We start from the raw sequence: 13,221 nt of genomic DNA on the forward strand, positions 1-13,221 counted from the left end.
TATGACCACTAGTTCAGGACTTCCCCATCAGAAATATTTATACTGCATCTACCCTGCCTAGTGTCTTTAGAACTTAAATTTTAAGATTCCTACCCCCAGCCCCTCCTTTATTTTTCTGAACTGCAGCAAATGTAATCCTAATTGACTCAACCTCTCCCTACACTTCAGTCCTACCATTCCTGGAATCAGACTAGTAAAACTTCTACAAAACACCGAAGGGAAAAAAAAACAATACTTTTCTCCAAACACAATTTAAAATGAGACAGAAGTCTGATACTGAAAATGCAAAATCTTGTTTGAGAAAGTTTAAGGAATGTCTCAATTGTGCAGTCATAATGTTATATGTTTTGTAAAGAAAGCTATTCTCTCTAACTTTCAAAATTGCTTTCAAAAGTCAGTTGAATATATTTGTGGATTCAGCTGAGATTAGGGCCAGTTTATGTTGTTCCCAAAAAGAAATCACAAGAGGCCTTTTGAAATTTAATAAACATTCCTCAGCATAATAGATAGTCTTTGACAATGGTTCACTGGAGGAATGAATAGTGCTTCCTATCTCAACAAAACCTGAAAGAGTGGGAGCTATCCAAGTTAATGACTGAGGAAGTTTAAAAAAGTGAATTATTTTGACTGAAAGTCTGAGCCAACACCTAATTTGAAAGCATGTTTCAACACTTCTGCCATAACAGCCACTTCAAGTGTTGAGTTGTAGAAACATATCTGACTGTGATCAATCATTTTAGTGCATAGACTATTGCAAAAATATCTTCAACAAGCCATTAGTTCTCAGTAGGGAGACAAAGGAAGATAGATATGGAGGCCTGTGACTATCGAGGCTACCAAGAGCCTCAGCAACAGTGCCATAGAAGAAAAACAAAAGGAGCCTTCATTCACTGAGGATCTGTTCTGCTGGGTCCATCTGAGGGAGCAAAGTACAGACGCATAATCTGACTTCAGGCTTTCAACACGTTTGGAAGAAGAATCCTTAAGTGAGCTAGGCTTGCAACAATAATAGAGATTCAACTCATTTTTATCATCATACATAAAGTTTAAATCTTTACATCTGTTTTTCGGCTAATGCTTTTACTTTTTAATTAATTTCTAACAGTTGGGTTATAAACCATTTTTTTTTCCTCATATTTAAACAATAAATCTGTGTTGCTGGTTATCTTTAAATTGAAATACCAGAAAACTAAGACAGAGATGTATACCAGTTTATACAAATTCATAGCTCATAACTTGTTCTGAGGACACACCTGAGCCCTGGTCATGACAAAGATTTACAGCAGCAAAGATTGTAATTAGTCATTTTGGGATACTTTTGGCAGAAATTAAATGACATTAAATCTAGAACCGTATATTCAGGCCAGGAATACGGAAAAAAAAGAAAATTAGATTTGCTGTTAAACTTGAGCTTCTAGTGTAACATTGTTTAGATATTCAGTTGATGAATAGACATTACATGATGGGAGATATTTTTAATCTTAACCAAAACTGTTTGCTAATAAAAGAAATCCTTTATAAATTATCATAACCATTCACACAAGCCCCAGAACTGCTGATGGCTCAAGCTTTTGCATAATTACCTTTGGATCAACCTCAATGGTTTCTAAAAGATAGTTGAATACACAAGGCTCTAAAATGAGTCATTATCAACAAGTTGTCATGGCCGAAGATATTAGTACAAATGTCAGGAGGTATAATGTCATTACCATTATTTCATGCATAAATGCCAGTGAAAGTTCTGTAACTCAAATTTTATGGAAATGTTCCTTTGGTCTTCCTCTCAATCTTGTGATCCATCTTTCACCTGGAGGATAGCTTTCCATGGAACACACATTGAGGACTGCTGCCTACAAGAACTTCCTAATGAGCACTGATGGGTCAGGACTGCCCTCTGCCCCTGAGCACTAGTTAATGTGCCCTATTTCTAGGGGCAGGTAACTTACTGTGTCAATCAATTGTCTGAATCCTTTTGCCAAAATGATGAAGGGACAATTACTGATAACATCATGCTTATTTCAAAAACATTGCACTCTTATTATAGTTGAGCAGTACCTGGTAAATCATTTGTTTATACTAGTCAAAGCCTAGCTACTATTGGAACACAATTAGGTGAGGTCTCATGCTACACAGGAGACACTAAAAATGCACAATTTTAAAGTGGCCTCCAGTTTCCGACAGTGTATTTGCCCCATAAATTTCTAGGCTATACTGCAGGTCTATGTAGCATAGTGCTGCACAGTTGAAACGTGTATTCCATCAACCATTCAGTTCTCGCCACCAACGACAAGCTGCCAGTCACACACTCCCCACAAAAACATAGCATGAGCCACAAGTGTTCAGTAACCTGTGACTAAGCACTGAAGAGCTAGTGCAGTAAGAAAGAAAGTCACACAGAAGTTGTCAGACTGAAGTCAGCAAATGTGCATTAAGAAAGCAATGTAGACAGAGGCTAGCAGCCTACAAGTAATTGCAAAGTGAGTGAGTTTTATGAAAACAAGAACTATAAGAGAGCTCCTGTGCAGATGTACAAGTTTCATCTATGCTTCAGCATGCAAAGTAATCTGGCAATGCCTAGGTGTCTGAGCTCCAAAATTGAGAAGAGCTAGAGATGTGTGAGAATTGGTCTAAGGGCAATGGTTTTGAGCTCCTTATGTAAGGAAACACATGCTGACACTGGAGATAGTCCAAAGAAGGTTCCTAGGTTGATCCCAGACAGGGTAGGACAATTTTATGAAGAGGTTGATTAGTCTAGGCCAAATGCATTGGAGTTAATGAAAGGTCGTCTTATTGTAATATACAAGATTCTTAATGGACTTGACAAGATAGATACAGAAAGATTGTTACCTCTTGTGGAAGTGTCTAGGACCATAGGGCATAATTTCAAATTGAGGGGTTTAAAGACAAATATAAGGAGAAATTGACTTTCTCAGAGGGTAGTTAATGAGTGGAATTCTTTACCACAGAGAACTGTGGAGGCTGGATTGTTAAGTAAATTCAAGACTGAAATGGACAGACTTTTAATTGAGTGCACGCCACAGGGTAGCATGGTAGCACAGTGGTTAGCATTGCTGCCCTACAGAGTTAGAGACCCAGGTTCAATCCCAACGTTGGGTGACTGTATGGGTTTCTGCCAGGTGCTCTGATTTCCTCCCACATTCCAAATATGTGCAGATTAGGTGGACTATGTGAGGTGATTGGGGGGGGGGGTAGTATCGGTACAGACAATAAGCTAAATGGCCTCTCTTGAGCTGTAGGAATTCAATGATCAATCATTAAGTACAATGGGGAAAATACACAGGGTTAGGGGCTGCTGAATGCATTTCCAGCTGCTAAAGGGTGAGAGGATTGAATTCTTAAGTTGGATCAATTTTGAATGCTGCTTCAAGCATCAATCTTCCATTGTTCATTGCAGACATCAGTTGGACTTGAGAGCACTCTCAACAAAAAAAATCTGAACTTCACACCCAACTGTGTGTTTAATTCGAGTGTTCAGGCAGCCCTGGCAGCTAAGGTGTAGTGCTATAACTCCATCTACTGAGTTCAAAAGGTTTCACATCTTTAGAAGATACAAATTTTGTAAATAGACTAACATAACACAGAAAGCTCAAAGTTAACAGGCAGAAACAGCAAATAAGTATTAAGGCAAATATTGATCTTCATTGTGAGGGACATTAACTAGAGAAGTAAAGGCTTGCTATAATTGTATAAAGTATTGGTGAGACCTCACTGTTAAAATATGGCATATGTTTGGTTTCCTGAAGGAAGGATATACTTGAATTGATTTGCTAGGTTGATTAGACGGACAATGGGCTCAGCCTGAGATGGTCATTGGTGTTACACAAATGCCAGACAATGTAACTTGCAATTTTTCAGCCTGTGGAAATGCAGAGCTAACATGTTCCCATAAAGGTGAAGAGTTGAATCAAAAATTCCAAGAGGATCCTGGACATTAGGGAATCTGCAGGCCTGGATAAGGAAAAACAAAAGGGAAGCTTATGGTAGATACTAATAGCTCAAAATACCAGAAGCCCTATAGAAAGTTGTGGGGGCTAATTAAAAAACATAAATTAGGTAAGCAGATTGGGCATAAAAAAGGTAAAGAAAAACCTCAAAACATTCTACAAATACTAGTACAAGAAGATAGACAAGGAAGGTGTGGGAGTCATTAGGGCAAATATCAAATTGTGAGTGCAGCCATTCACAATAGAAAACAATAATGCAGGCATAGAAATAGGGAAGAGGTTTGTGATGGACTTGAACAAATTAGCGTCAAGGAGATGATGGTAATGGTAATTTAATTACATTTAAAAGTGGACAATCCTCAGCCCCAGAGTATCCCAAGCTGTCCTGGGAGGCAAGGGAGGAGTTGGTAGGGCTATAACAGTCATTTTCAAATCCTCTTCGGATGCAAGATTGGTACAAGAGGACTGTAAGACAGCTAACGTGGTACCAGTGGGAGAGTGGTAGGGATAAACCAAGGAAACTCAATCTGGTGAGTTGGGAAACAATTGGGGAAAAAGCAGCTTTTAGGACACAATTAGTCTCCAATTGGAGAGGAAGGGTTAGTCAAGCATGCTCAACATGGTTTTGACAGGGAAAATCATATCTGAAACATGTGAATTTCTGAGGAGCTGACACAATCTGGATGAGGATAATGCTGTGGATGTAGTATATATGGAATTTAATAAGGATTTTCTCAAGGTCTTGCATAGGAAACTCATCAAGGTGGTAATCACACACAGGATCAAGGTTAATTTAGCAAATTAGATCCGAAGTTGGCTTTGTGACAAGAGACAGAGTGTAACAGTAGAAGGTTATTTTGTAAATGGAGCCCTGCATCAGCAACATACTGCAGAATCTGGTTTTCTTGCTTCATCTACAGCATTAATGCAAGAGGTTTTACCAACATGTTCTCAGGTGACTCAAAACTTAGTCTTATAGTAAGTGGGGAGGAAAGGCTTGGATCAGTGGTTCCAAACCTTTTCAGTAGCACGACAATTCAATAAGGCAGACAATTTCCACAACATACCCACTTTTACCAGCTGAGTTGATCGTTCTTAAATTCACATTCACTACGGTTACAGTCTTACTGGAGAAGCTTGCGATGTCATGCATGCACCAAGCTAAAGGAGGATCAATTGGTGAATGCTTCACATTACAAAAAGGCATTTTCAAAATCTGCTCAGCTGAACTATTTCTAACTATTTGCCACTCTTAAAATCTGTTCCACATGTATTGAACCATGACATAATTAGAATTAAATGGATTAAAGCAAAACAAAGTAAGTTGCAATTTGCAGGTTAGTGTGAAACCTGGATCTGCTGATGTGTGCAGCTTTTTTGATCCAGGGAGATATTGTTCAGAATGCCACTGAAAGCTTGCTTCATTATTGAATACTCCCATCATTCCATTGCTTGTTTGTCTCATTTCAATTTTTTGAAAAATGCACTCTCACTTTGTTATGAGTTTAAACTATCACAAGATCTCAATTTTGCTTGTGGCCCTCTGCATTTAGAAGGTTCCTGCATTTTAGTATCACAAGACCAATATCTCACTTTTAAATTTGATCATTAATTGAATTTTAGTATAATTTTGGTTTACATAGAATCCCTACAGTGTGGAAGCCAGCCATTTGGCCCATGAAGTCTACACGGCCTCTCCAAAGAGCAACTCCCTGCATCCCGACATTTCCCCTGGCTACTCCACCTAGCCTGTGCATCTCTGGGCACTATGGTCAATTTTAATTGGAAGTTTTTAAAAAGATGTTGCTTTTTATGAACCCTCAAATTTAGGGCATGGACAATCCACATAACCTGCACATCTTTGAACTGTGACAGAAAATCAGAACATCCAAAGGCAACCCATGCACTCACAGGAGAATATCCGTGTAGGGTCCAGACCCAAAACATCAGCTTTCCTGCTCCTCTGATGCTGCCTGGCCTTCAGTGTTCATCCAGCTCTACTCCTTGGTATCTCAAACTCAGCATCAGCAGTTCCTACTGTCTGTGTAGGGTTACCAGAGGCTGGAATCAAACCGTGGTCCCTAGCACTTTGAAGCAGCAGTGCTAACCAACAGGCCACCAAATGAAACACTGAACTTCCTTATGTTCGCACAAAATGTCACAGAATCTCTGAACAGTTGGCACCATACACTGACACATTGGTTGAAAACCACTGCCTCAGGCTACAGATGATGTAGATGGGCTGAACAATGGCAAATGACAAGCCTTAACTTGTCTATTCATCACACTTTCTAGAATGCCAAGGCAATGACAGAAATTCAGCCCTTACAGGTGTAGATCACATCCTTTCAGATGGCATGCAGGTAAATTTAGGATGAGGTGTGTTTTAAATAAGAACAGAAAAATCCTTGCAAGAGTTGTGAAATTATACATCAGTGTTGGATTGGGGACCCACTTTTATTGCCAGGTTAAAGATCAGTTCTGGGTTTGGTTACAGGATGGGTATAAAACATTAAATACTGTCTTAGCATCTCTGCCAACAAAATTTGAATATTTCCAGTTGTTTGTTTTCAACTTTATTACAGAATAGCAGCAGTGAATGTGCCTAACTTGTCTTCTTCGCATGTGAAAGTTGTGACGGTGTCCTATGACTCTGTGCTTGTAGCCCTGGACATTTTTCCTTGCGAGCATATGCAGTGAACTCATTTTGAAAGTGCTCATTAAATCAGTTTCTCTGCCAATTCAAATGGTGTATTTACAGCACAGCCCTCTGCCTTTTTTAAAAAACATCCCTGCCTCCTCAAGCCTTTTGTTTAAATCAATCACCTTAAAATCTCTCTGTTTAAAACAGTAGTTTTGTGCTCATCTTCAGTTAATGGATTCCAGCAGAATTCCAACAGTATCAACTAGGTTCGATGGCCTGTTTTCCCCCTCCATTTTAGTACCTAGTATTAATCCACATTATGCCTAAGAAGTGAGAGTAGGGTACCATGACAACAAACTTCCATTAAATTCTGCACAACACATTTTCATAATGACATTTGTATATGGCACATGCATGATGATTATGATTCAGAGAAAGACCAAGTGTGTCAGTGGAATGCAAGTATGGGAGAGTGATTCTCTCCTCATAAGGTCAGTAACATAAAAATACATTATTTTTAAAAATCTCAATTCCATTCATATGCCAACAAAATCAAAGCTGCCACGAGGATCGAAGTGAAGTTATATGTTGTATACACAGATGGATGCTAATCTTAGAATTGCTATTGGATATGTCATCTCTCAAAGCCAATTACTCAATTTTATGGTAATCAGTTTTAAACACCGTTTTGCATTTATTTCCTGTATTGCAGATGCAGACAATGCCTAAAGATGGCATCAACATTCATTTCAATTATGGTAAGTCATTTGTAAAGCCATCCGCAATTTAGTCACAGAATATGACATTCATCGTGGATCAAAAGTTTTAACAGGATCAAATATTTAAGAAATGAAGTTGCAACATCAAGTATATTCTGATTTCAGTTCAGATCAGTAGTACAAACAGTTTAGTGGTAAAGATATTGCAACAGTTTGAAAAGTGACACTAACATTTTTTCACAGCCGTGTTGTATTGTTCTATTTCCAGAATTGTTCAGAATGTTCACAATGATGGATCAAAGAATCTTCATATTCTCCTCAGCAGGTGAATTATGTTGCAGATTCCCAAAAGGCTAAGCTAATACAGCAGTTTGTTCATCTGTGGAACTGCATCCAAGTTGTAATTTGAAATTATGAAATGTGATTTACTTTGACTCATTCAATTGAGGGCCAGGCTACTTGGCATCAAGGTCAGAGGTATAGTGTGTTAAAAGGTTTTAATTTCTGCCACTGTGTTGATACAAATAAACCTCATTACAAAGAGCACTAGCATTATCATCTTGGGTCCAAGTACAGTGAAGTATTATGGCTCTGTGCTGTATGTATACTGTTTTGAATGTATGTCCCTTACACTTTAACAAAAAAAATCCCTATTAATCTATGTCTAATTCTTGTAATGAACTAGTTAAAATCTGAATGTATCTATGTATAATACCATGTTTTAATGAGATATGAAGAACTGATGCTGCTTTGATTTGTCACAAATCAAAAATTTCACCTACACCATTTCTGAACAAAGATTTATAAGGCTGTTTTCATAGATTAGGAAAAAATCCCAAGTGGATGACCAACTTGTTTTAAATAGAAGAAACTGCATTTCTTCTCAGCTCAGCACTTTGCAAAAGCATAATTTAATGACACCTGTTGTTGAGTTAAAATAAGGTGATTTGTTGAAGCAACAAAAGTCAAATAACCTCTGGTTACTAGATGCCAATTTGGACTGTAAATCTGAAATTTAACATTTGTATGGGAAGCAGACATCAATAATTAAAAGTAAGTTCTAGCTTAGGAAACACTTTAAAATATCCTCTCTAGATTTGAGTTTTGAAAAGTTGCAAAAATCCCAAAACAAGAGAGTGAGATTAGTATTATTGCAAAGGTCTTTGCCACAGAGTACAAAAGAAATATTGTTGGGTATGGAACTGGGTAGGTGCAACTTCACAGAGATGCTCCTAATTCAAAAACTGGTGTTTCATACATCGACACATGAACATTCCTTTGTAGCTTGCAATTAAATACCATCTTGCTGCTCAAATAAAAGAACACTACTCCTCATTTTCATGTCAAATTATTTTACTGTACAAATCATGTCTATAGTTGAATGACATTCCACCAGCAAATGAGTGAATTTGTAATTTATTGTATTGAACAACAATTTTGCTGCCTTGGAATGCCTTAGAGTTAAGATATTAATAAACTATTCTTTCATGGTTCGACATTTTGGCCAGCTCAGATGACAACTGCTCTATATATGCCAGACTGTTTTCCCACATTTTTAAGCATACATGTTTATTATTATTTCAGTGATAAAATAATGGTTACATTAATTAAGCTATTGTAATTTCATTAATATTTATCTATCTGAAGACAATGGTTTCTTCATAGAAAAGGCTCTATTACCAACAGTAAAAGGGGGAATGCCATAGACATACTAAAACATGGGTTTGTAACTGCATTTTTATAGTATTTACTCTGGACTATGCAGTAAGTGACCTACAATAAGCACAGTTGGATTCCTAAATGTTTTGTAATTTAATATCGATCTTATCCTCTTGCTAGGGACCAACGTAATAAACTCAACAATACCAGTTAGAGAAAACTAAAACTTGTACGTAGCTACTGACCATTTAAGATAACCTCTTTCGATCACAGCCTTCTTGTATTTGGGGCACACAATCCACATAACATTATATAAAAAAGATCAAAAATGAATATTTTATTATGTTGTTTTTAATTCTGTCGTCATTTTTTTTCTTTTGTAAAAAAACCCTTTATAAAAAGCCATGGTTTGGATAACAAATCAAAATTTAAAAAAACAAGAGCCCAGAAAATGCAAAGAATACTGGTTCAATGTTGCTTTTGTCCACCTAGAAATCCTTGTTCCAAAATGGAAAATAAATAGTCTTGATAGTAACCAATGCTGAATCAAGCCTTAGCTGTCAAAATCTAGCACAAGATTCAGTCAAAGAAGTTGTCATGTAATTTCTTAAAAATTGCAAAGTTTTAGAAATAAAGTGTACAACTTGAAACACTGTTAATGTATTTGGTTCATCAGAACGATGTTGCATCGGTCCACAAACCTAAAAGTCTTATTTAAAACAGCAGGAAGTTAAATGGGCAGACTCTTCCCTTCTCTGGTGGTGGCAAGGAGAAATAAATTGGGTTACTTAGCCCTAGAGAGACACTCCCTCCTTGCCACCTTACTAATTTATCTCTGGGTGTGAAGCGGGGGCTTTGACACACCACTAATTAAAGCCGTGTCAATTAGCAGCCATCCAAGGACGTCAACCTCCAACTCCAATTACCTAACTGATAACCAGGACAATCTGCCTGCCTGGTTTCTTGTGGGGGGGGGGGGGGGGGGGGGGGGTGTCTGAATGTAGGGACTTAGCACAAATGGGTGGCAAGTTCTTATCCTCAGCTTCCAACTGGAGGGCAGTTTTTGGCATTACAGGGTACTGGTGGTTGAGGCCTACGATATTTTTTTCAATCTATCAGCCTGTTTTTAGCAAGCTGATTGGCACTCAACAGGTAAGACATTTGTCAATTGTGGAGGTGACATTGGTCAGCACCAAACACACATACCACACCTACTCCCAAAAAGAAGTCAGAGAAAATATCAAGAGTCAGTCATCACACCAACAGCAGCATGAGGTTTCACACCAAAGTGATATACATACATGCATACATCACAGCCAATTTATCCTGAACCATATCCTGTGCAATATAAAATAAAGCTACATTGTACGTGATGATAGCTTCTGATTTCAGAGATGAAATTTTACATGCGTTTGGTTTAAAGGAAAGTAATTGGTAAACAAAAAAAGGAATGCACATTAAATATTTGCAAAGAATTGCTGTATCAAATGTTGATTTGACTAGCTTTCACCAAAGTACTGGGGAACAGCATAACAGCACTAACCAAATGGGACAAGAAGTGTTCAGTTTGCTTCCTCTTCGGCAACTTAACAGCAAAAACAAATTCAACTCCACTGTAGTACACAGACACAGTGAAAGGATAGTCCTGAGGTAGAAACATCTCGTTAAAATGAACATAAAAATGTTTACATCATGATCAAGTTTCCAATTAAATAAGAAAAACATGGAATAAAAGCAGCAGAAACGATAGGGACACAGTACTGCTGCTGAGTCTGTGGCTTTGTAGGAATTGATCCTGGAGGAAATAAAATAGATGCTGCAGGTATAAGGAATTCTCCTCCCCACCCCCAACCAAAATTGCCATAAAATGAGTCAAATTCCTTGTATTGCATGCACAAATACAAGGCTGAGTCTTTGGAAAGTTAACTTAATAGATTTTATTAATTGTTTCTTTGCTAAAGTTTTAATGAACTGAGGAATAATTATAATTGTGGCAACTTCGATATTTAGGAAAAATTTATGCAGAATGTGAATATAGAATTGTGAATACTACATTTCAGGGCTATGTTACACATCATTCATAGACAATTCTAACTAAACGTTAGATGTTTCAAAGGGTTCCAGAAACAACAAAGTGCTGGAAATACCTATCAGGTCTGGCGGAATCTGAATAAACATGAAGTTTTTATGGGGTTTAGGCACCACAGAAATGTTCTGCAATGCTATTCCACCAACACCCTACTAAAAACTTGGTGCTGAAAAAGCATACCTTCCTTGTTGGAGAAGGGCACATTGAAATAGTCTAACATGAATGAGCATCCAGAAACATCCAAATTACTGAATAGTTCTTTAAATGGTGGATGTCACCTTTATGATTGTAGCCCAAAGTGATAATGGAAATTTGTTGCAAGTCAGAACTATGTGGAAGTTGTGAGGTAGCTGACTTTGGCAGAATACTCAGAAAATTGTGGGTTCGTGCACACAGTCCCTTTGAGTCCAGAGATTTTGGGCAGTTCTTTTCACAGTTAGCTTAGAGCTTAAAACTAGCTTTAGCTGTTAAACCGAATGCCGGCTCACCATTGACAAAAAAAACCTGGCCGGATCAGATATCAGTAACAGCACACCCCCAACCTTCAACTTAACTGTAACCTACCCTAAAGCTCTCATCCACTTATCTAGCATCCTGCTCAGCAGCCTAACCACACATTTGCCATCTTTTAGTAGCTTTTAAAAGAAGGGGCAGGGCCTTAAAATCTTAGGATACAACACTTAGTGATGCAAAACGCAGCTTGGTTTCCACACTAATCCAGTCTACTTCTGTGAGAATTTCTGGATCTCTCTCTGCTGCTTCAAAAGAGAAGGCTCCCAGGCCAGAAACTCCAGTGAATAATTAATCTAAAGGAGTGTATTTTTTTTAAACTGTCCCATAGGAATCAGAAATAAGGTTTCAAATCACAATTGGAAAATCTGGGCCTATATGTATTAACTACTGGTTCACTTTGTACTCAGAAGCATATGGAGAAGAGAAAGAGTAAACTTGTGCTGACATTGCTCCTGTATGCAATTTAAATGCTATCCCATTTGTTTGCAGGCAAATGTGTCTATGTTGCATGGTAAGATTTTACAAGTAGTCATAGAATGAACAATATATTTATCTTTGGGTAGGAATTGATTGTGGAAGTAAAAGTTAAACAAAAACACCAAGAAAAACTGCCTACTTACTTTCTGAACAGTGACAAGTTCACTAGAATTATTAAAGTCAAGGCTATGATCCTTTTCAATAAAACAGGCAGAACTCCCATCAAAGCAGCATTTCCCCAAATCTGCACTAAATTACCAGTTGTGGATGGTGCTTAAAACAGCAAAATAGAGTCCAAACAAACATCACACTCAGGCAACAGTATTCCTCAGTGAGGTGAGGTTTTGTACAGTGGTCTTGGTGACAACAACTGAAACTATATCCATACGAACCTCAAATCTATACACCCACACATGCACCCAAACATGAAGATTATCTCTTCATTCTGTTCTTGCCAGCATTTCTAGGGAAGAATACAAAGTTACAGTTTGTTGGTACTTATCATCCATCAGAAACAAAAGTCTTTTAAGCAAAGCTTAAAACTGAAGGCCAAATAAACCTTAAAATTCTAAATCCCAAATACCCAACAGCTACGAAGACACATGTAACAGGAATGGAACAGCTATGAGCAATTAAAGCTATTGAAACCATTAGTAGAGCATTACTGCTGAATAAAAAGAGTGTAAACAGCCATGTTAAAATGCATGCTTTTGGTACTGCAGTCAAAATCATGGGCTACAGACCTAGAAACATGTAGAAAACAAATCCATTTACTTCTAGACTTGAATATCATCTTCATTCATGGTATAGGCAAACCAATCATGTTGCATATGAAAAATAATTCAAAGCTACCTAGGTTTATTCCCATTTTTACTCCTTGTTAGTTCATATTATTTCGCAATTTTAACATACGGAACTCTGCAGCGAAAGTATGCTTCGCTTTATTTCAACCCCACAATCAACTTTCGTGCTTTCTTCCCCCCAATCTACAGGGTAGGCTTAAAAACTTTTAAAAATTCCAAATTTTAAAATTCCATATACAACAATGGTAACGTGAAATTAAAGATTGGTTTGATCCAGTGTGCATTGAGCATTGAGCACAGTATAAGCTGCCAGTAGACATGATTTTGTCTGTCAATTCACCTAACTTGAACA

The 13,221-nt window shown here is 37.6% G+C and overlaps 1 protein-coding gene across 1 annotated transcript in view; it reads left to right on the forward strand.

Annotated features, from left to right (window-relative positions):
- The window catches only part of LOC125462873 (LHFPL tetraspan subfamily member 5 protein-like), a 139,623-nt gene extending 130,033 nt beyond the window's left edge, over positions 1-9,590 (forward strand). The window contains exons 3-4 of the mRNA XM_048553329.2: positions 7,322-7,367; positions 7,597-9,590. Coding sequence (XP_048409286.1) covers positions 7,322-7,338 — 17 coding nt within the window. The 3' untranslated portion in view covers positions 7,339-7,367; positions 7,597-9,590. The remainder of the gene's footprint in view (positions 1-7,321; positions 7,368-7,596) is intronic.
- The last annotated feature ends 3,631 nt before the right edge of the window (positions 9,591-13,221 follow it).

This window comes from Stegostoma tigrinum, chromosome 21 (genome assembly GCF_030684315.1).
Source record: "Stegostoma tigrinum isolate sSteTig4 chromosome 21, sSteTig4.hap1, whole genome shotgun sequence".
NCBI classification, from domain to species: Eukaryota; Metazoa; Chordata; class Chondrichthyes; order Orectolobiformes; family Stegostomatidae; genus Stegostoma; species Stegostoma tigrinum.